The sequence below is a fragment of the Haematobia irritans genome, chromosome 2 (assembly GCF_050003625.1).
Source record: "Haematobia irritans isolate KBUSLIRL chromosome 2, ASM5000362v1, whole genome shotgun sequence".
In the NCBI taxonomy this organism is placed as follows: domain Eukaryota; kingdom Metazoa; phylum Arthropoda; class Insecta; order Diptera; family Muscidae; genus Haematobia; species Haematobia irritans.
The window spans coordinates 229,465,798-229,490,184 of NC_134398.1; the positions used below are offsets into that span (position 1 = coordinate 229,465,798).

Below are 24,387 nucleotides of genomic sequence, written 5' to 3' on the forward strand. Positions count from 1 at the left end.
GTCATCGCCGACAAGTCGTATCGATCCGACACACTATAAGATTCTTTACAAGCACCGACATTCCGTCCGGAATAACTGATAGTCCGTAAAGCTCATTACCCATTGTAAGTTTAATTGTAAACATAGATACCTTACCTATATGTAGTTACCCACGGTAAGCTAAACAAAAAAAAAAAAAAATAAATAAATAAAAAGATTAAAAAAGAAACATAGTAATAATTATAATTTACGGTTTTAAACTGCTCAGTTCTCGGAGTAGTTTTTTTCTGAAGAAATTGTTCCTATTAGTTTATGTAAAATACATCTCTAAGCAATTGATCTCATTAATTGTAATAATTTTTGTGAAGCATTTGTAGTTTCATACAAAAAATAAATAAATAAAAATTAAAACAAAATAAATAAATAGGTTGCAATAATAGTAATAACATTTAATATATACGATGTCTCAGTTTAAGTTAATATTTATTTATATGGTGAAAAATGTTAGACAATCCAAATGGAATAAAGTGATATTTTCCAGATATGCTGCCCCAACAAGGATAAACACATTGATTTATAGACGCTGGTACATCAGGAGAATATAGCAGAATTGCAACTTTATTAATGTAAAATATTATTTTTAATGTGTTTTTAGTCGTATAAATTATATATTATATTATACATATATTATAAAGGGTGATTTGTTAAGAGCTTGATAACTTTTTTTTAAAAAAAAACGCATAAAATTTGCAAAATCTCATCGGTTCTTTATTTGAAACGTTAGATTGGTCCATGACATTTACTTTTTGAAGATAATTTCATTTAAATGTTGACCGCGGCTGCGTCTTAGGTGGTCCATTCGGAAAGTCCAATTTTGGGCAACTTTTTCGAGCATTTCGGCCGGAATAGCCCGAATTTCTTCGGAAATGTTGTCTTCCAAAGCTGGAATAGTTGCTGGCTTATTTCTGTAGACTTTAGACTTGACGTAGCCCCACAAAAAATAGTCTAAAGGCGTCAAATCGCATGATCTTGGTGGCCAACTTACCGGTCCATTTCTTGAGATGAATTGTTCTCCGAAGTTTTCCCTCAAAATGGCCATAGAATCGCGAGCTGTGTGGCATGTAGCGCCATCTTGTTGAAACCACATGTCAACCAAGTTCAGTTCTTCCATTTTTGGCAACAAAAAGTTTGTTAACATCGAACGATAGCGATCGCCATTCACCGTAACGTTGCGTCCAACAGCATCTTTGAAAAAATACGGTCCAATGATTCCACCAGCGTACAAACCACACCAAACAGTGCATTTTTCGGGATGCATGGGCAGTTCTTGAACGGCTTCTGGTTGCTCTTCACTCCAAATGCGGCAATTTTGCTTATTTACGTAGCCATTCAACCAGAAATGAGCCTCATCGCTGAACAAAATTTGTCGATAAAAAAGCGGATTTTCTGCCAACTTTTCTAGGGCCCATTCACTGAAAATTCGACGTTGTGGCTCGTTAGTAAGTCTATTCATGATGAAATGTCAAAGCATACTGAGCATCTTTCTCTTTGACACCATGTCTGAAATCCCACGTGATCTGTCAAATACTAATGCATGAAAATCCTAACCTCAAAAGAATCACCCTTTATTATACATATAATTTTTATTCAAATTAATAAACAATAGCCGCTAAAATCAAAAATAATTTTGTAATAGCAGAATAACAGAATAACTTTTTTGGTAAATTGTATTATAACTTGATGGGGAATGATCCAAAGCAACAATTGAATTTTTTTTCTTTCAAACTATGGATGGAAAATATCCAAGGCAATGATTGCATTTTACCTTTTTAAATTGATTCAAAAAAGTAACCATGAAAACAAACTAGTTTTCAACTTGAAAACTGAACGTAGTACTTACCTTATACTGCGGTCTCACCAAGAATATTTTGGGGTTTGAAATGTTTCCCTTTATAAGCATTTCAAAACGAGTCGTTTTCCCCATACAAAAAATTAAGTTCAGAACACAAATTTTCCTCCAAAACTCGTCAATTTTATAATGTTAACGGACTTAATTTGCAATATACTCTGACTGAACATACTCTTTTCAAAATATGTGTCAATTTGTTAAAATCAATTTCATAGAAAAAACGAATAAAAAAAGGCTTTGAAGAACATAGGGATGTGAAGATATCTTTAAAAATTTTTCCCTTTGCGATCGCGGTATTTATTTGAGCAAAAGGTGCATATATTTGAATTTAGAGTAAATGGGAATTTCGAGTTTCCATGACAACCGTCAAACTAAAACATCTCAACTCGACGTGAACAGAGAATGAAGAATTCGCGCCGCTGATTTTAGTTGCCGCCGACCATTTTTCCAGTCAACGCAGACGCCGAATATGTCGGCTCCTCTCGACTTCAAAAAAATATAGTTTTAAATCAGGAAAATTTATTAAAACCTGCTGTATTTTGGCTAAAATTTTGAACCCTCCACCCACAATCAAGCAGTTGCTATAATAATTTTGCAAAAATTTAGCTCAGAAAATTTGAATGAAATGGAAATGTGATTGTAAGATTGGTTGTACAATCTTACAATGAAATTGATTGCCATTCGGGTGCAGAGAATGAAGCCGCCGAGTCGCGCCGCCGATTTCAGTCGCCGCCGACCATTTTTTGCCAGTCGAAGCCGCCGCCGAATACGTCGACTCATCTCGACTCAAATGTAGCCGCCAATTATGCGCTTTACAGACTATCAGTTATTCCGGACGACAGTGCTCGTGTCGTACATATCCCATATATTGTGCACATTATAAGTTAAGTCCGAAGGCATAATCGATACTGCTGCATGTTTATGGGACCGATAACATATTTACCGATTATTTAGTCATCGCCGACAAGTCGTATCGATCCGACACACTATAAGATTCTTTACAAACACCGACATTCCGTCCGGAATAACTGATAGTCTGTAAAGCGCATTAGTCAAAAATGTCGATTTAAATCAGAAAAATTTATATATAATTGTCGTATTTTTTTCAAAATTTTGAACACAACCAATCATATTTAAGCTGCTATAATAATTTAGCAAAAATTTAGCTCAGAAAATGCGAACGAAAAGTAAATTTGTTTGTAAGATAGGTCGTACAAATAATCTCATTACCATTCGATTAACTTCAAATTGATTTTATAACGGATAATTGTCCGCCGCCGAGTGAACAAATTTATATCGGCTCAGCCGTCAAGCCGCCGCCGCCGGAGGCAAAAATTTAGTGTCCGCCGCCGCCGACAAAAATGGGTCGGCTTCATTCTCTGTTCGGGTGTCTTAAAATTGATTTTATAGTGATAATAGCCCTCCGCCGAATAAACTAATTTATATCAGCTTAGTCGTCAAGCCGATATAAATTAGTTTATTCGGCGGAGGGCTATTATCACTATAAAATGTGATGTAAATGTGTTATCGATCCCATAAACATGCAGCAGTATCGATTATGGTTTCGGATTTAACTTATACTGTGCACAATATATGGGATATGTTCGACGCGAGCACTGTCGTCCGGAAAAACTGATAATCCGTAAAGCGCATTAGTTCCATACACGTTTGTAATTTTTTTATTTGTTTTTCGTTTTTATTTTTTAGATGAAAAACTTAATTTTCTTAATGAAACAATGATAAATTTTAGGCAACAACAAAAAAATTACATTTTTCCCTTTTTGGAAATTTATTTCCTGCACTTAATTTCTTTTTATTTGCATTTTAATGCTATGTCAATACTTGTCGTTTACGCGTTTGGTTCGATAAACGAAAAGTATAAAACTAACACCGTAAACGGTTTGATGTGCTCAGTAGCCAATTTCCCATCTTCCTACGTATACTGTCTTTGCATAGCAGATGTCGATATAAATTTGTCCATCCGGCGGAAGTCAATTATCCATTATAAAATCAATTTGAAGTTATTCGAATGCTAATGAGATTAGTTGTACAACCAATCTTACAATCTAATTTACATTTCGTTAATATTTTCTGAGCTAAATTTTTGCAAAACTGTTATAGCAGTTTGAAACTGATTGATTGTGGGTGGAGGGTTCGACATTTTGGCAAAAATACGACAATTATTAATCGATATTTTTCATTAATTGGCGGCTAAATTTGAGTCGAGATGGCCGGCGGCGACTGAAATCAGCGGCGCGACTCGGCGGCTTCATTCTCTACGCATAATTCACCTTTGCCATATGTTTTCTATAATGCCCAAAAAGTCGTACAAATAAAAGCATCGTCTGAAGGGGGCATGATTCTCAATTATTATTTGATTTTACATACGCGGCGTCCATACGATTTAATTTGGGGAGGTCTACTACAAAAGAAGACCGAGAAATCACTTCACTTGTTTTGTTTTTTTGTAATTGTAAGAAGAAGAGAATGTGACATTTCGGCATTAGTTCCATTGACTTTCGGTACAGAAGAAGAAGAAGAGTGCGATTTGACCTAGCAAAAAATAGTAAGGTCGGTGGAAAATCGGGTTTTGATTGGATTTCGAATCGAATTGGTCCATAACGTTTACATAAACTAAAAAACGAACTGTTTCGTGTGGCGATAGAGAACTAAATAAGTAGACCGAAAAACGAAAAGCCGTGTCAGCAGTCAGTCATAAGTTTTAGCATACAAAATGCTGAGGACAATTGCTACTCGCAACGAATGGATTCTTCGCAGATCTGTGTCTAAAGCTGCTGCCAGAGTACTTAGTACGCAAGCAGCGAGGAACATACCCTTAATCAGGTGGGCCTAACTAACAACACTTTTAATATTTTTGCGGACAATCCTTCCCAAGCTCTCCCATTAGCAATTCAATGTTCCAATAACTTCAGTGCACTTTTAAGGTTATAAACTGTTGTGTAATCTCAATGTCAGTCAGCAATGAAAGTTGTGAAACGGTGGTGATTGTTTTGGATAGCCGAAAGTAGCAATGAAACTAATCAACATTGTATTTCTTACCTTAATGCAAATCTTTTGTGACTACAACAATTTACATTTTTAAATACAATTGCAATTAATCCCCAAGGTATAGACGAATGTGAAGAGGTAGCGCGGAGCATAGAAAAAAATGCCCCAAATTAACATGTTGTTGGCATAACATACGTTTAGACAAATCATCGAATCATGCCCCCCATTATCACTACACTAGATGTCGTCACAGATGCCGTTCGGCAATTGAATTAGAAAAAAGAATACATAATTGTTTTCCTCCCAAAGAGGGCGAACTAACTTAATCTATCTTATTTTGTTTTGAATTTAAAGCATATGGCAGCCAATTTTGTTTACATGTACTATTTTGTTTTGTTAGGGAAGGTATTGTTTTTTTTTGTTACAATTTGCATGCTTTCTGATAACGTATGAAACGATTACAATGCCCGGTGAATATTATCTAAGAGCCGGTATAAAATTCAATAAGATTCACTTTCAATGATGGGGGGAAGTTGTGGAAAAAAAGAATCCTAGATGGTTACGTCAGCACAAGATTGACGTTGGTTGGAAAAGTGAATGTAAAATTTCACCAACGCTTATTGAAGAAACACTTATATTTTTATATGCACATACATAAGTAATGACGTCGCAAGATAACCGAAACGTTATAAATTCTTGAAGACCTATTGAAATTCATCATTTTTTGGTGCAGGGATTAGAAGTGCGCGTGACATAAAGTAGGAATGAATCACAAAAATTATCTTTGCCCGTTTAGAAAGTCGATGGGGTGAATTATAATAAATACAAGGTACCGCATAGGATGGCAAAAAGAATTTCATAATGTCCAAGATTTAAAGATTTAATGCAGTCATTCTATTAGAGACGCCGTAACAGATTATTCTGCAATTTTAGATGGCAGAAAATATGTGTCCTTATAACTTTAACCCAAAAAAAAATATGGCTCCTATTATATCAACCTTCCAATTTATTTTAACTTATGAATACGAAGAATTTATCTTTGGAACAAGAAGTTATAAAAATGATTTTCATCAGAGCATAATTTTGGTGTCTGGAAGCTCCGAATCGACTATATAAACCTTAATGATCTTATTCAAAATTCAATAGAAAAAGGTTCTTTCCCGTTGATGCCTATCATTAAATATTTTGATTGAAATTGTGTCCCTGCAACTTTTTGTTGCTCTCCAAAAACGGCTACCACAGACAATAATCTCGTATTCGAGATTAATTGAGTACGAGGTTGCCGATTTAGTAGAAATTAAAAGTACATTTCAGCTCGACATTTTTAGCATGAGACAGCTGTCGGTAAGATACGTGTCTCGTTTATACCATTCGATGGATATCTCTTTACTCTCACACTGATATTTTTTGACGCTGTCCAAGGGAAACTTCGAAGTCAAATACTGTAATATCGGTCGGAGAGCTGATGACTACTTCCTTTTGATAAAATGTTATTCACATCTTCTACCAGGAGAAGAGTAAATCGGTCATATTTTTACTTTGGTAAGTTATTGGGATGATGCGAAGAGGAATTAAATAAAAACCATATGTCAAAGCAAAGGGTACACTTTGAACATGAAACTCACATGCACCCACCTTATAAAAAGTTATTCGACTTGGGCTAAGTAATTCGTTTGCTTCCATTATAATTTCTTGGGCACCACAGATATTAGTTGGCAAAATTTGCAGATCTTGAAAGTTGGGTCAACTCTGACAATTTGAAAGGAAATTATGTTGAATGATATAAAAAACCAACATTTCGAAAATATTTTCTCATTGCAATAAGAGCTGCCTGATTCTAAAGGGTGATTTGTTAAGAGCTTGATAACTTTTTAAAAAAAAAAAAACGCATAAAATTTGCAAAATCTCATCGGTTCTTTATTTGAAACGTTAGATTGGTCCATGACATTTACTTTTTGAAGATAATTTCATTTAAATGTTGACCGCGGCTGCGTCTTAGGTGGTCCATTCGGAAAGTCCAATTTTGGGCAACTTTTTCGAGCATTTCGGCCGGAATACCCCGAATTTCTTCGGAAATGTTGTCTTCCAAAGCTGGAATAGTTGCTGGCTTATTTCTGTAGACTTTAGACTTGACGTAGCCCCACAAAAAATAGTCTAAAGGCGTCAAATCGCATGATCTTGGTGGCCAACTTAACGGTCCATTTCTTGAGATGAATTGTTCTCCGAAGTTTTCCCTCAAAATGGCCATAGAATCGCGAGCTGTGTGGCATGTAGCGCCATCTTGTTGAAACCACATGTCAACCAAGTTCAGTTCTTCCATTTTTGGCAACAAAAAGTTTGTTAGCATCGAACGATAGCGATCGCCATTCACCGTAACGTTGCGTCCAACAGCATCTTTGAAAAAATACGGTCCAATGATTCCACCAGCGTACAAACCACACCAAACAGTGCATTTTTCGGGATGCATGGGCAGTTCTTGAACGGCTTCTGGTTGCTCTTCACTCCAAATGCGGCAATTTTGCTTATTTACGTAGCCATTCAACCAGAAATGAGCCTCATCGCTGAACAAAATTTGTCGATAAAAAAGCGGATTTTCTGCCACTGATTTTGGTAATAAAATTCAATGATTTGCAAGCGTTGCTCGTTAGTAAGTCTATTCATGATGAAATGTCAAAGCATACTGAGCATCTTTCTCTTTGACACCATGTCTGAAATCCCACGTGATCTGTCAAATACTAATGCATGAAAATCCTAACCTCAAAAGAATCACCCTTTATGTTCATCTTAAATCTTCTACCAATGTATTGTTCCATTTATAGCTTTACGGTTTAAATAAATTAAGTCCTTTCATTAAACTGTATTTAATAAAAGTTCAATAATGAATGATTGCTTAAAATACTTAATTATAACTATGTTTAAAGTTAATACAAATTTGGTTGGTTGATTTATATATAAATCTTCATATTCATTTCAAGAGCTTCGCGACAAATTCTGGTTGCACCTAACAAACCTTTGGGAGCATGGAGTACAAATTTCGTACGTGCCTATGCCGATTATCCCGATCATATAAAAGTGGCATTGCCTGCATTGTCACCTACTATGGAACAGGGTACAATTATTAGCTGGGAGAAAAAGGAGGGTGATAAACTGAATGAAGGTATGTGATTGACAATTCCTTTTTTTGTAGTTCTGTGGATTACCATTCTTTGTTTTAGGTGATTTATTGGCTGAAATTGAGACAGATAAGGCCACCATGGGCTTTGAAACACCTGAAGAGGGTTATTTGGCCAAAATTATGATTCCTGCCGGTACTAAAGATGTGGCTATAGGAAAATTGGTGTGTATTATTGTTCAAGATGCCGCCGATATAGCCGCTTTCAAAGACTTCAAAGATACTGGATCACCTGCAGCAGCTCCGAAACCTGCCCCTGCACCGGCCGCTGCTGCTCCTCCTCCACCACCACCAGTTGCTGCAGCCGAGCCCGCACCAGCACCAGTCGTAGTACCAGTTGCTGCACCTGCTGGCGGTAAGCCTATGACAGCAGTGGAACAACGTGGTCCACGTGTATATGCCAGTCCTATGGCTAAGAGATTGGCCGAAGCCCAGCAATTACGTTTAGAAGGTTTATTATCGCTGTCCTTTTTGTGTTTTTAACTGTTCCACTCTGCATTTACTAATTCCATACCTTTGCATGCAGGTCGTGGCAGTGGTGTTTATGGCTCAATAAAATCCTCCGATCTTGCAGGCATGGCTGCTGCTCAGCCCACAGCTACAGCAGGAGCTCCCGCTGCCGGACCCGTTGCACCACAAGGTGGCTATATAGACATACCCGTTAGCAATATTAGGGGTGTCATTGCTAAGCGTCTATTGGAATCCAAACAACAAATACCTCATTACTATGTCACCGTAGAGTGCCAAGTGGACAATGTAATTGTTATTGAAAAAATCATGCAACCTTGCATTTCTAATATCTTGTGTACAATTACAGCTCATGAAACTTCGCTCGAAGATCAACAAGAAATACGAGAAACAAGGCGTTAAAGTATCTGTCAATGATTTTATCATTAAAGCCACCGCCATTGCTTGTCGTAAGGTGCCAGAATCCAATAGCTATTGGATGGGAAATGTAATCAGACAGTAGGAAAAAAATTACCACTAATATATTTAATTTATGTTTAATTTCCACATTTAACTTATCTCCTCAGATTTGATAATGTTGATGTCTCCGTGGCTGTATCAACTGATCGTGGTTTAATAACTCCAATAATCTTCGGTGCTGATCGCAAGGGTGTCATTGATATTTCCAAAGAGATCAAGGAATTGGCTGGTAGAGCCAGGGAAAACAAATTGAAACCACAAGAATTCCAAGGTGGCACTGTCAGTGTTTCGAATTTGGGCATGTTCGGTAAGTGGATTATAATTTTTTAAAAACTAGCGCGTTCTAAGTGATACAAAAATAGTTTCGAAATATTTCCAAAACAAAATAGGCGAGTACGGTAGTAATGAGCTCTCTAAGGTTCTTAGATGACATTAACACTCTATTTGGTTATTGGAAAAATTGCGAAACATCAAAAAATGACGACTTTGCATACTTCCAATGCCTATAGATATATAGTGGCTAAATAGACCTTTGTAGAAAGGACAGTAGGAATATGCGCGCTATCACTCGCTTTCGGAATTGAAAATAGGCCATAAAGCGGTACTTAAAATATATGTTAACAATTATACTGAAGAGTTTCTCTTAAACAAGCAATTTTTAACCTCTAGCACTTTTTCCCAAATTGGGAATGCATAAATTTTGTAGTACACACATTCTGTTTCTCCAATTGAACAAATTCTTTTATGTAAATATTTACGTTGGTTACAATCCACAATTGATCACAATCCAACACAACCACATTTTATTAAAGCGAAATTTTTGAAAATTAGGATGTATATTAGCTTCTTAAAGCTAAGTTTGCTTAAAGAAAACATAATCCCCAAAATTGGCAAGATGTGGTGGAAGTCGTTATATGTCACAAATAGGTTATTCCAAATAGAGTCTACTAATATGTTTCCATATTCGTTCTCTGATGACAAACTAAAGGATATCGTTGCGATATGATATGTAATGTAGGACTAATCCAGTCTGCTTTATAAATCATTAACAACGATTGTTTTCTTCTTAGAGAACCTTCTATGTACTTGTGTGTGAATGTTGGAATGGTGAAAAATTTTCAAGAGGCAAGTTTTCTTTCGTAGTTAAATATGTTTTGATAAGCTGCCATGGTAGCCATTTTAACTCTGCTTACTGCAACACGAAGTATGGAATGAGTTACCGCCTTCCTATTTTACACTTCGATCAGGCGATATTAACTTTTAGCTACAATTCGGATTTTTTTAAATCCAGCTTTTTTGTAACTTTTTTCTGGACTAGATCTTTATTTATTTTTTATTTTTTATGCTTCATAGTTCAATTTACTGACATCCTTTAGTATTTCATTAGTCTATGCTGTGTGCTACATGGAATATAATGCTAATAAACCGAAGCCCCCTTTAACAGGAATTTTTTTTTGATATGCTGAAAATTTATAACCGTAGTTGTGTCTATGATTTCAGTATTTAAAGCTGTCACCCTGTTTTAATTTGTATCCTCGAGATGATGAATCTGATCTTTTTATCTGATGTACTGAGCCCCCAGAATGATTCTTAGCCATCAGTTTATTGTTCTTACACTGTACTTATACTCTTATACTAGCCTCCGTAGGATCCAAAAACGAGGTCCCTTGCAATTGAACTAAATATACAATTGGGCAGCTTTGAGTGAGAGAAGTTTACCAACTAGGTTCAACCAATACGTAATTGATGCGTAGAAACTCAATAACATGAGACCGATGATTACTAGATGGCCTAAAGAGGACGTTTAACCCAATTCTAGATCCCAGATCCGAACAGGGAATCTCTTATTTAAAATCATCCGTCGGCTCGTAAGAGTAGATATCCTAAAGGTAGAATTACATACCATGCGTTCAATGCGTACAATGCGTCCGATGATTGAAGAGTTGAAATTTCTCTTTGAAATCAAAGGCTCGAATAGTCTGCCGCAAACAGAAACAAAACAACCCTTCCATCAACGCACGGATTGACGCATGGTGTGTAATTCTACCTTAATCAACTTCAGTCTTCAAGTGTAAGTTGATAGAATTAAAGCATCACCCCAAGGATGATGCCCCAAATGTTTTGTACCGAATCAATTGTAGCACCATAATCCATACTGCGGATCCCATATAACAGAACCATATTCAAGAATTGTTGTGACAAGAGAAAAGAGCAACTCATAATGTAAGGATCCACGAACTCCTTCGCCCATCACTTTTTGAAAGTAAGGACGCCAGAATCCTTCTTCACCATCGTACTAATATCACTATTAAAAGTTAGTTTCTGCTCCATTAAAGAAGTGTAATTGTCAGGCCAATCCTATCCAATGTGTATAACAATAACTTCTGACAAACTCTATCGAATATCTTACTAATATCCATATATGTAACATGTCTTTGTGTAACAAACATAACCATTGCGGTAGGCGGACACTTGTTTACATGTCTATCTTATGGGAAGCTCAAAATTCGCGACGGCTATTAAATTTTATTCCAATTCTTTGACGGAGAATGGGATAGTGTTGCCATTGTTTATCAAATTTTTGAACTCACCACCATAAGCGTAGGAAGGCCTCTGGGGAGGGGGCTTAGACCCCCCAGAAAAATTTTAGCCCCCCCCCAGAATTTGAAAACCTATTTACGATTTTACATTTTTATAAAAATTAAACAAGTATATACTCGTACAACGCACAAAGTTCCACTAAAGACTTTCATGCACAATCGAATTACTTGGTTTGTGGTAGAAGTCTGATATTTATGAAATAAAGCTGTGGTTGAACTTATGATTTAGTTGAATAAAAAATAGTAATTGATATTAGAACTATTCTTTCATAAATAAATATCTTAATAATGCTGCAAAAAAGCGTCGCCAAAAAGAAGTGAAAATGTTCTTTTTGGGTCTGGAAGTGGTACGGCGGTGAAGCGATGAATGTAATATGAACTTGTCATAGAACGAATGTCCACCGTTTCAACAACCGTTGCAATGAATTTGCATCACTTCTTAAGGTGTGATCTGAATTCAGTGTTTTGAATGTGAATTAAAAATTTTGTGATATTTTCCCAAATAAATAATTTTTATACTTTTTTATGATTTTTAATGCATTCTAACGCTTGTTTTAAACGTTTATTCAAATATTATCGATTTTTCTATAATGGATTTAGCATTTTTGAGGCAAAATTTGAGTAATTTGTACCATTTTATTTATTCTCACACTTTTTTTAAACTATTTGAAAAAAGAAAACAAAAAGTTACGCATTAAAATATAAAAAATGAAGTAAAAAAACTTCCTGTGTAGTTAAAATAGTTAAATTCTTTTTGAGGACATTTTTGGAAGTGCTTTTAAAGTTGTGCCTTTAGAACAACTCCCAATTTTTTGCTGGGAAAAGTGTGGAACTACCCTACGGGAAATGGATCAATCACAGAACTGGTACAGGACTAGTCCCTGGTGTGTATGGACCAGTCCCAGTTCTGATCAAAACGTATGGAAGGGACTGTCCACCTTAACATGGGTTTGTCATTGACGGAGTAAACTTACATTTTAGGACGCGTCTTGGACTCACCCCAAAGGACACGTCCTGGGACAATTTAGCAGGAGCAACCCATAAACAGGTCCTCAGGAACCAGTCTCGGACAAACTCTTAGAAATCTTTTTCAATTTGGGCTCCTAATCGAACCCGAAATGAAAAAATTTTTTTTTGAAATATATCGAACAAAAAGTTATTCTGATAATTTTATTTCACTAAATGCGAAAATTGCAACTAACTGGAGCACAGGTACCAGTTCTGTGATAGGTCCGTCAGTGGCAATTTGCACCAATTTCCCGTAGGTTACTTTTAGTTGCTTTATTATAAATTGATTCTCGAGTTATTTTGATGTCTATTTTTATTCAATTTTATGAAATAAAACATTAGTTGAACCTATAAGTTCAGTCTATAAAGTTTTAGCTAGGGGGCTATAGCCCCCCCTAGGAAAATTGTCTAGCTACGTTAATGCCGACCACTAGGCATTGTTGCTGTCTGACTACTTGGCAAATATTTTGTCTTGACATAACCCAACAAAAAACGTATTTCTTTAAATGAGTTAAATAAATAAAAAAAGAAAGGGGGACATTTTTACCGACAAGGATGTTTTATTTGTTCGGTGCGGGAAAATGTTTCGCTTCCGCCTATCGATATGGCTATATTTAAAGGTGAGTACTATGTTCGCATTTTCACCAAAACACTGCATTAACATAACAAAAATCTATATGAAGACGATTATATTTTTATTAAATCGCTTTTACTTCTAAATTGATTGATTGAAAACTGTAACCTGAAAACAAGCTCGTTTTCAGCTTGAAAATGAACATAGTACTTACCTTAACATGTGAATTAAATTCCAGCCAAAGGCCTGCACAAGCAAATTCGAAATACTCGATGTTCTAGTGAAGGCAATTCACTTTACGAATACTTCGAATGTTTCGACTAATGAATAGAAAAGAAACACTGCCAAGCATTGCAGAGCCATCACATTCAAAAGGAATCGTTGTGCACTTCTTTTAATTTTTTTTGGTATTTCTTTTAAATTTATTGGTATCTATTTGTTCTGTTTCACAATTTGCAAGGTTTCTATTTTACTCGTTTGACAAATGTACAATGAAGAAACATGCTTGTGTATTCGTTGCAGAGATTTGATTCCAACAGGTTAGTAATTTTCGACAAACCCCTACGAAACTCAGATGATAAGGTTCCAAAATCGCTACTTGATAAAATATTTGCCACATAAAAAGGTCTCCCTTATGGAGTTGTGTGATAAAAGAATTTTTAAATCATTATAACTTGATGGGGAATAGCCCAAAGCAAATTTTCACAAAGTTTTTATTCCTTAAAATGAATTATTAAAGAAAAGTAATCGTGAAAAAATGACGATTTTAGCGGCTAAACTCGAACTTAATACCCACCTTTAGGTGGAAATTAGTTTGACCTAAAGTCGCATTGTACAGAACCCCTATCATAGACATACAATCAATATATTATCTACTTTTAGGCGTTACACAATTCAGTGCTGTGATTAATCCACCACAGTCGTGCATTTTGGCAATTGGCACAACTTCCAAGAAACTCCTACCCGATCCCGATAGTCTGAAAGGGTAAATATACAAATATGCATTTATATGGCCTGAAGATAATTTGTTCTTTTAATTGTTTCAGCTTTAAAGAAGTCAACGTTATGAATGTAACACTTTCCGCCGACCATAGAACTGTTGATGGTGCTGTCGCTGCCAAATGGTTACAATATTTCCGCGATTTCATTGAAGATCCCGCCAATATGATTCTCTAAACATAATCTCCACATACTCATCACATTTTTTTAAATGCTACAAGTAATGCCATCACAAAAAGACATATGTCATGAAATGCATGGATGATGAAAGAAGAAGAAGATCAACTAGAAACTCTCAGAATGGACATCGCAAATTGATCTAAATAGGATCACACTGTAAAAAACTAAAATAACAACAACGCAAAATAGAGAGGTCTTAAATCTTGGAAACCCTATGTTTTATTTATTTTAGTTTATTTCTCTTTTGTTTCTTTTGTTTGTTGTTGTATTTGATGAGAGACCTTGTATTTATTATTTTGTTAACCAATATAGCCTCAAGAAACTTAATGATACGCCCATGGATGTGTATCATCAAGCAAATATTTTGCGAAATATCCACTCGGATTTCCTTAATACATTTATTTATCACTTAATTTAAAGTTTGCAGATATGTAGTAGAAAATTAACAAGACCTCCTTTTCAACGATAACAATTGTTTTACATAACGAGGTACAATTATTGGCATTTTCAATGGACCCTCGATTGGAGGGGGTATTGATAATTGTTATGTTTCGTATTAGAAAAAAAACCAAAAGAAAAGAAAGTACGAATAAACATAGAAGAAGACACTAAAGGTTTTGTTTTTTTTGTGTGTTTATTTTATTAAACTAAACCTTATAAAACTAAACAGATTTTTTTTTGTAATTTAGTTGGGTATTATTCTTAAAGCTTAACAACAAAATTGGAATGTGGGCTAAATTAAAAACTTTAGCATATGCATTTTAATATTTGGAATTAGATCTATTTAATATATTCTACCATTGGGCTGGGCCAAATTCTGCCCATTCTTTAATGTAGTCATTGTGCTTCTCAACAGCTACTATCCAGTCCTTGCCACTGTAATCAATCTTAGGTAATTTGCCTTTATAGTTTTCGGGCAAGATTTCTGGAGACAAGAATTTATGCAAGGACTTCATGTCATTGCCATGGAAATGCATCTGGAATGTGAGAAAATAAAATAATAAAACGCCAGGCATTTTAAAACAACGAATCTAACACTTACCCTCTTATTCAATTTCTCTCTAACGAATGGCTTGAACAAGGACCAAACCATTTTGAAAATGAAAGGTTGCTTAACAAAATGAACTTCTTTGGTACGCAAGGGCATAGCATCTTGAATGAAGGTGAGCAAACGTTTCGAGAAGGTAGGAGACAAGGCCTTTATTTGTTTCATGCTCAGGCCCTCGAAATCCATAATACAGACAACTCCACGAACCTGAGTTTCAATTTCCAATTGAGCAGCAATATGCACCAAATACAACATGCGAAAAACATCATCGGCTGGTACAAATGATGTATCCCACATTTCACCGCAATTCACAATCAGAACACGTCGTCCCAATTGATCAACATTTTTCAGTACATTGATAACTTTGCCATTAACAAATTTATCTCTAACTTGGTCTACACATAGGCCATGTACAAGGAGGGCATGTTCTTTGCGGAAGGAAGCGGTTGTTTTCATCTGTAACGGTAAGTCAAAAGAATCGTAATATTAGTTTATAATTATCGCAATTACTAACATATTGTGTCAATAATAAAATAAATTGGCAATAATAAAGAAATTTATGAAAGTAACTGTATTGCCATGACAATAAAACGAAATGTATGTATATCTTTATCTTGAAAAAGGTTTATTGACCACACAAGACAAGGCAAACAAGAACAACTTTGGCAATAAATCGATTAGCAATAAGCCATAAAAATACACCGTTTCGTCTAAAAGTCTTCTTCGGGACATTCATAATCAATAGAATTGTAATAGTTTGCAAATAAACAAAAATAAGTGTACTTGAAATAGTGGTAATCATATTTGTTTATTGTTTTAATTATTGTTACTTTGTTCCTTATTTATTTGTGATTAATTTTGAAATATTTAAATAATACGTAATAGTTTTGAATGAGAAATTGAAAATCGGTTTTTTTAATAAGAGATTCAAATTATAAGGTTATTGAAAAGCATAAACAATGAGAGGACAATTTTCAAATAGAATAGAGAATAGACGGTTTCAAAAATTGGGGTTTCAATTAAAAATTAATTTTTATTAAACAAGCGAGACATGATATTTTTATAATTATACAAAAAGTCTAGAAACCAATTTTTAAAAAATTAAAAATATAGTTTTCTAAAATTTTAAAAGTCACACCAAACACACAAAAATTTTTTGTCAACTATTTTTTATGCCCGATTTCCCTAGAATATGTTTTAGTTTAGCTGAAACAACCAACAACTGTTATTACCCTTGAGTAAAAAAAAAAAATAAATAATCGTATTTGCGATGTTTTTTTCAAATTTTTTTTGTACAATAATTAAAGAAAAATATATATCTTTTTCATGCCCATAAATTATATTTATTATAACTTATGTGGTCATAGGGAGCCACTGTGGTGCAATGGTTAGCATGCCCGTCTTGCATACACAATGTCGTGGGTTCGATTCCTGCTTCGACCGAATACCAAAAAGTTTTTCAGCGGTGGATTATCCCACCTCAGTAAGGCTAGTGACATTACTGAGGGTTTCAAAGCTTCTCTAAGTGGTTTCACTGCAATGTGGAATGCCGTTCGGACTCGGCTATAAAAAGGAGGTCCCTTGTCATTGAGCTTAACATGGAATCGGGCAGCATTCAGTGATAAAAGAGAAGTTCACCAATGTGGTATCACAATGGACTGAACAGTTTAAGTGTGCCTGATACATCGGGCTGCCACCTAACCTAACCTAACCTATGTGGTCACAAAATATTTTATTCAACCGAAAAAATATGTATTCCATTTCTCAATCATACAAATTGGCAAGACAAAGCAAACAACAAAATATCATTTATTAATTACATGTGTGCTTATTTGATGATCGTTTTTTTGCAAATTAACTCGGAAAGAAAAACAATGACTTTCTAATAATTGTTTGTCCCACATAAGAAAATCAGTAAATTCAGATATACACTCTTTAAGAATTTCATCACTCACTTTTTAATGATAAAGAAAATATTCTCCAAAATCAGTACATCACATTTGTGCATAACAAAAGGGTCAATAATTCATGATTAATCCATAGTTGAACATCAGACAGAGTCAAAAAATAGTCATTCCAATGATCAATCATCCTGAGACTCACAGAATGCTTGATGGGTATAAAACAATAAAAGCAATGTATGTATGTACTATGAATATGTCTTGTATTTGCTAACAAATCGGACTTATTCCAAATTAAGGCATAACAGGAAATGCCTACATTATTTTTTTTTTAAATGATGAGGGCTGAGACCCATAGATATTTGAGACTAATTTTCAATTAGGATTTCGTACCTTTTGGGTTTATTTTCGAATAAAAAAAAATCACCATTGTGGGTGAGTAATCGAAAATTGTGCAAGTTATATCCACAATATCGCTTACACTCACAACAGTTTGGTTATAATTTTCAATGTTAAATTGTAAAATATGCTATCTAAATAATTTGAATATTTTTCATTCATCCATCACTATGAAATGATACTGGGCAAGATAAGATATTTTCCTAACGATTGATGTTTCCATTAAAAAAAAAATACAAATAAAATAAAATATTTAATAAGCGGATCTTATACCACACACTCAAATGTATGATCATCCATGCACATATTGTATGTGACGAAATCAGTGACCATAGAAATGACATATTTTATTTATGAAGAAGCTTATCAATTTTGTATTTTGTTTTCATCACACGCTGTATAGTTCGTTATTTCATGGTCCTTGTGCATTTCTAAGAAGATTAAAATATCATTCAAATTTAGACAAAACGAAATTATTGCAGTTTTTATTTTATTATGAATTACCATCGTATGGTATATTTGTATCAGTAATCAGTAAATTGTCAAAACACACACACACATAATTATAATTCCATTTATATTTTATTTCCATAATTGTATGACGAATCTTATCACCAACGAAATGAACATTTATAAGTTCAAAGGCTCAGGCAATAAAATACACATGCATTAGGAACATGAATTTCGTTTTTATTTTATTTTTTTTATAATGGAATCAACCTAAGAAAGTGGAACTCGTTGCAAAAGATTACTATATTTAATAAATTTTATTTAAAATTACATATTACAGTAGTAGAATAAATAAAAAATGTGTCATAAGTTTATACTATTGGTATTGGCTATAATATGTAGAGCGTCTCGATGCCCTTATCAGTATGGCTGTAACATCAGTATTGATGCATATTGGCGTCACTAAATTTATTGTGACCCCTGTGAACGGGAACAAGCCATTGTAGACAAGACGAAATGACACGACAAATTATTAATTAATGCTTTTTTCGAAATTAATAGTTGTAATTCTAAAAAAATAATTCATATTATTTATTTATAGATTACTGCAATATTTGTGCCATATTATTTTACAGTTTTATCACTTCCATATTCAATAAATTACAAAGTTTTGTATTCTCGATATATGCCACTATTTATATAAAGTATTCCACTAGAGATACAAATGTCGAAAATAGTCTTTTGGTTAAAAATTTAATTTTTTGTAAAGAATAAAATCAAATTTTTAAATCGAGGCAAATCAACTAATGGTTTTTTAACCATCAAATCGAAAAGTTGATTTTCGATTGAAAAGAAAAAAGAATGCAAATCTTTTTAGGCTGATAAGTTATCAAAGAATCGAAAGAAGCCACTTAAAAAGTCGACTTCTGAATAATAGCAAAAGTTGAAAGTGCACTGGCTTCGATACAAAAAAAAGAAGTAAATTTGTCATTAAAATTAAACCAATCAAACAATTTCATAAAATTTATATTTTTCATTATTGTAATGATTGATTTGCTATTAAACTTAGAACAATTTCATACAATTAACAAACATTTTTATTGTGCCAATGAAAAGTGTCCTTTAGGTAAATTTAATTATTTTTAATTTTTTTTTTATTTTAAAAAAACGAACTGTAAAAATTTTGAAAAATACGAAAAGCTGAATTTTGATTCTCATTAGCATAGCTTTGTTTTAAAACCCCAAAAATCCTCTAGCTGTTTAAATATTCAAAGAAATGTCTTAATACAACGAAAACAGTGAACGTACCAAGAAAGAATTTGTTTATAAATATAAAACATTTTACTAATTTAAGAAAATGTATTTACATTTTTTATGTTTTTTAAGAAAATTATGTAGGAAATAATTGTAGTTAAAAATTATTAAAACATCCTTAGCGCTGAACGAAGTTCAAGACAGACAGAATTTATGTAAAATATGCCAGAAATGAGGTCTATCGGTTTAACCTAGTACTGACTTTGATACATAGCTTCAAACCGAGTGAGATGGAAGAAGGGATATTATTAGCGCCCTATGCTCCAGTGGGAGTTAAAGGAATAAAATAAAATAAATGTACATTTTAGATACTTATGAACATAATTTTAGTAAATTACACTTATTTCAGAAAAATATGAACTTTGTTTATTTCGAATTTTAGTATTTAGTAATTGTATACTTTATTTGTATAAAACACTATTTTATTGTTATTTTTGTAATAAAAATAATCGAAATAAGGACAATTTTTTGTCAGAATTTGCCAAATTTAATTAAAATCAATTAATTATCATTTAATAAAAAGGGATAAACTGACTATAGAAATCTTCGATGACTTTTATCTGAGGGTAGACATATTACAAAAAAAATCGGCTAAATAAAAAGAGAAAGCAGTCTCTCTGTCCTAAATTAAAACAAGTATATTCGACCGTAAGTTCGGCCAGGTCCAAGCTTATGTACCCTCCACCATGGAAACTTCTTCTAAAGACTGTCGTCCACAATCGAATTACTTGGGTTGCGATAACACTTGCCGATGGCAAGGTATATTAAACCCTCCTAACACTGTCTTCTAAGTTAGTCCATACATTGTATATATTAAGCTAAAAAAAGGCCGATTAAATACATATATAATTCAGTTTGACAAAATTTTCTATAGAAATAAAATTTTGACAAAATATTCTATAAAAATAAAATTTTGACAAAATTTTCTATAAAAATAAAATTTTGACAAAATTTTCTACAGAAATAAAGTTTTGACAAAATTTTCTATAGAAATAAAATTTTGACAAAATTTTCTATAGAAATAAAATTTTGACAAAATTTTCTATAGAAATAAAATGTTGACTAAATTTTCTATAGAAATAAAATTTTGACTAAATTTTCTATAGAAATAAAATTTTGACAAAATTTTCTATAGAAATAAAATTTTGACAAAATTTTCTATAGAAATAAAATTTTGACAAAATTTTCTATAGAAATAAAATTTTTACAAAATTTTCTATAGAAATATAATTTTGACAAAATTTTCTATAGAAATAAAATTTTGACAAAATTTTCTATAGAAATAAAATTTTGACAAAATTTTCTATAGAAATAAAATTTTGACAAAATTTTCTATAGAAATAAAATTTTGACAAAATTTTCTATAGAAATAAAATTTTGACAAAATTTTCTATAGAAATAAAATTTTGACAAAATTTTCTATAGAAATAAAATTTTGACAAAATTTTCTATAGAAATAAAATTTTGACAAAATTTTCTATAGAAATAAAATTTTGACAAAATTTTCTATAGAAATAAAATTTTGACAAAATTTTCTATAGAAATAAAATTTTTACAAAATTTTCTATAGAAATAAATTCTTGACAAAATTTTCTATAGAAATAAAATTTTGACAAAATTTTTTATAGAAATGAAATTTTGGTAGATTATTTTTGGTTCGAGTGATTGATTATGAAACAATATGGATTATGAACCGATATGGACCAATTTTTGTGAGATTGGGGATCGTCTATATATAACTATAGATTTTGCCATGGTTGTTAGCGGTCTAACCACGTTCCGAATTTCAACCGGATCGGATGAACCCACGATCTTGTGTATGCAAGGCGGGCATGCTAACCATTGCACCACGGTGGCTCCCAATGGGGGCTATATATAACTATAGACAGATATGGACCAATTTTGGCATGGTTGTTAGAGACCATATGGGAGTCACTGTGGTGCAATGGTTAGCATGCCCGCCTTGCATACACAAGGTCGTGGGTTCGATTCCTGCTTCGACCGAACACCAAAAAGTTTTTCAGCGGTGGATTATCCCACCTCAGTAATGCTGGTGACATTTCTGAGGGGTCTAAAGCTTCTCTAAGTGGTTTCACTGCAATGTGGAACGCCGTTCAGACTCGGCTATAAAAAGGGGGTCCCTTGTCATTGAGCTTAACATGGAATCGGGCAGCACTCAGTGATAAGAGAGATGTTCACCAATGTGGTATCACAATGGACTGAATAGTCTAAGTGAGCCTGAAACATCGGGCTGCCACCTAACCTAACCTAGAAACCATATACTAACACCACATGCCAAATTTCAACCATATCGGATGAAATTTGTTTCTCTAAGAGGTTCCGCAAGTCAAATTTGGGGGTCGGATTATATGGGGGCTATAAAAGTGGTCCAATATGGCATTTGCAATTCCATCCGACCTACATCAATAACAACTACTTATGCCAAGTTTTAAGTCGATAGCTTGTTTCGTTCGGAAGTTAGCGTGATTTCAACAGACAGACGGACGGACGGACATGCTTAGATCGACTCGGAATTTCACCACGACTAAGAATATATATACTTTATGGGTTCTTAGAACAATATTTCGATGTGTTACAAACAGAAAAACAAAGTTAATATACCCCCATCCTATGGGGGTAATATGTACATGTAATATGTACATGAGCAAAGTGTAATATGTAGGTTCACTTTAATTAACAAATACCGATATGGTAAAAATAGGTAAATATTTTTGCACAAATTTAAATTTATTTGACAAAATTAGCTTTTTTCTTTTGTAATATGCAGGTTCTTTTTAAATTAACAAATCCCGATATGGTAAAAAAATATCAAAAATAGGATTCGTCCACAAATTTAAGAAAATTAATTCGACAAAATTAATTTTTTCTTTCATAAGGGAAATTTCGTAGAATTAAAAGAGTTAGAATTTATAAAAAAGTCTTTAGTGCCGTACTCAAAAAAAATGGATTAAAATAAAGTTAAATTGGCTTTTGAAAGTACGCTAATAAAAAAATGACTGAAAAATACAGCATTTGGTGTCATATCTGGGGATTGGTCTATATCGGGATATAGCCCTACATATAGTCCGATATGCCCCATTTGGCGGTGATCTATAGCAATAAGAAGTCTTTGCACCAAATATATTATATTCGTTCGAAAGTTGGCGCAAATTCTACAGATGGTAGGACGGATATGGCTAAATCGATTCAGAATTTCACCACAAGCAAGAATATACTATATACTTCCTATGTTGGGGGCACAATAAAGTCCATTAAATTTGGATAGTGGTCATTATACAAAATTTAGGACAATATTAATTTAACAAACACAAAGCTGATCTTTGTAAAACGGTAAAAAGTAGCTTTAGCAATTATTGCTTACTGAAAAAGGAAAACAGTCTCGTTTGCTGAAATAGCAAACTTTCTGCTGCTGTTTGCTATTTCAGCAACTGAGAACTTTTGATTTTGTTAAATTAACTTTAGAATGATTTGAATATTCATAAAAAAGCACTGAAGCTGTTTGTTTATAATAAATAAAATTTTTGTAGAAAATCTCATTTTTTTAAATAATTCAAAAAATATGTACATACACACGCACACATACACATATGTACATACCTTTTCGAATGCACTCTTAGGATAGAAATGACAGGCTCTGAGGAAAATCAATAAAAATTCATCATCATCTCTGTATTTGATGTCTGGACAGGAATTTAACAATTCACGTAACTCTACAATGGCAGCTTCTTTGACTTCTGGGGTTTCTCGTAATTCATTTTTGGCAATTTCCATAGTTTCGGGTGTGAAATATCCAACCCGAAGATTAAAAGCTTGTTCACTATTTGTATTGGACATTTTCAGGATTGATTTGATGCCTATAGAGGTTTGTAGATATGGGGAAATAAGAAAATATTGAAAAAACAAATACAGGATCAAAAATCAATGCAAGCACATTTTCACTGGGCACCACAGAGCGTATTTGTAACAAATGATGAGACCACACATTCAATGGACTAAAAAAATATTTTTTTTTCACTTCAATACTGCCGGTATTTATAAGCAACGAAATAATTTCTTTTTAAAACGATTCTATGATTTTGCTGATTTTGTTTTTGTACTAAATTGAGCTTTAACAGCGTAAATAGATTTATTGAAAATTGCTTAATGATTTTAAAAAGTAAATATTTGCAATTTCTCACGCAATTTGAATTAGGAAAATTATGAAATTAGACAAAAAAAAAAACAATCTCTGTTCACTTGTGGGAAGGAGGTGGCTGTGCTGCTGTGATGACCGTTTAGTACGAGCAGGTATTTTTGAATATTTTATACCGTCGTATTCCACACTTACTTATTTCAAAATTGTATTTTATTTATTTTTAGTTTGTCTCTTTTGTAGTTTGTAGTTAACTATCACAGGATTGATGCTGGAAACGTTGATGATTCAAGCTTAAATATCACTTTTTGTTTGTATAAGAGGTTGTTAGGTTTTCCTTATTTGTTGTTTTTGAAATCGGACGGATTTAGGTTGTTCGACATTCGCGCTTTTCTAAACAACTGATCTCTAACTACAAATGTTGCTTCCTTGTGAACCTGACCGAAGACGTAGCCGTAGTACGTATACTTATATGTCCGGTCTTCAAGAAGATTGGCCAGAAAAACAAAAAAAAAAAACAAAAAACGTTGGCGTTGAAGTGCTCCGACTGGACGACTTCGTTTGAGACAGTGCTTCTCTCGTCATTATTATTTTGTTATTTCTTGGCGTTGGGGAAAATCGTTTTCTTATCACTGCCAGAGCGACATAAGCAAGCGACACCATCATCGCCACCGAACATTGTTGGAAAGGCGAAACTGAAAAAAAAAAAAACAAAAATTGAAATTCTAAATCGTTAAAGTCGACTAGCAGAACTATAGCTTACTT

The 24,387-nt window shown here is 33.5% G+C and overlaps 2 protein-coding genes across 6 annotated transcripts; one reads left to right on the forward strand and one right to left on the reverse strand.

Moving 5' to 3' along the window:
- The first annotated feature begins 4,394 nt into the window (after positions 1–4,394).
- On the forward strand, positions 4,395–14,970 carry muc (dihydrolipoamide S-acetyltransferase muc). Of its 3 annotated transcripts, none has more exons than XM_075297782.1 (8): positions 4,395–4,732; positions 7,873–8,054; positions 8,113–8,520; positions 8,644–8,825; positions 8,887–9,035; positions 9,104–9,303; positions 14,061–14,163; positions 14,225–14,970. In XM_075297782.1, the coding sequence occupies exons 1-8, from the start codon at positions 4,623–4,625 to the stop codon at positions 14,352–14,354; spliced, it is 1,464 nt and encodes a 487-aa protein (XP_075153897.1). In that variant the 5' UTR covers positions 4,395–4,622; the 3' UTR covers positions 14,355–14,970. The 3 variants fall into 3 exon arrangements, with proteins under 3 accessions (XP_075153897.1, XP_075153896.1, XP_075153898.1); XM_075297781.1 differs by having other exon boundaries at positions 4,396–4,732; positions 8,596–8,825; XM_075297783.1 differs by having other exon boundaries at positions 4,396–4,732; positions 8,113–8,424.
- Positions 14,971–14,972: 2 nt separating this feature from the next.
- LOC142227319 (clavesin-1) lies at positions 14,973–24,154 on the reverse strand. Of its 3 annotated transcripts, none has more exons than XM_075297785.1 (4): positions 23,818–24,154; positions 23,088–23,344; positions 15,400–15,861; positions 14,973–15,334 (listed from the first exon to the last, which is right to left on the reverse strand). In XM_075297785.1, exons 2-4 carry the CDS (start codon positions 23,322–23,324, stop codon positions 15,152–15,154), a joined length of 882 nt encoding a protein of 293 aa, XP_075153900.1. In that variant the 5' UTR covers positions 23,325–23,344; positions 23,818–24,154; the 3' UTR covers positions 14,973–15,151. The 3 variants fall into 3 exon arrangements, with proteins under 3 accessions (XP_075153900.1, XP_075153901.1, XP_075153902.1); XM_075297786.1 differs by lacking the exon at positions 23,818–24,154 and adding an exon at positions 23,727–23,772; XM_075297787.1 differs by lacking the exon at positions 23,818–24,154 and adding an exon at positions 23,422–23,576.
- Positions 24,155–24,387: the final 233 nt, after the last annotated feature.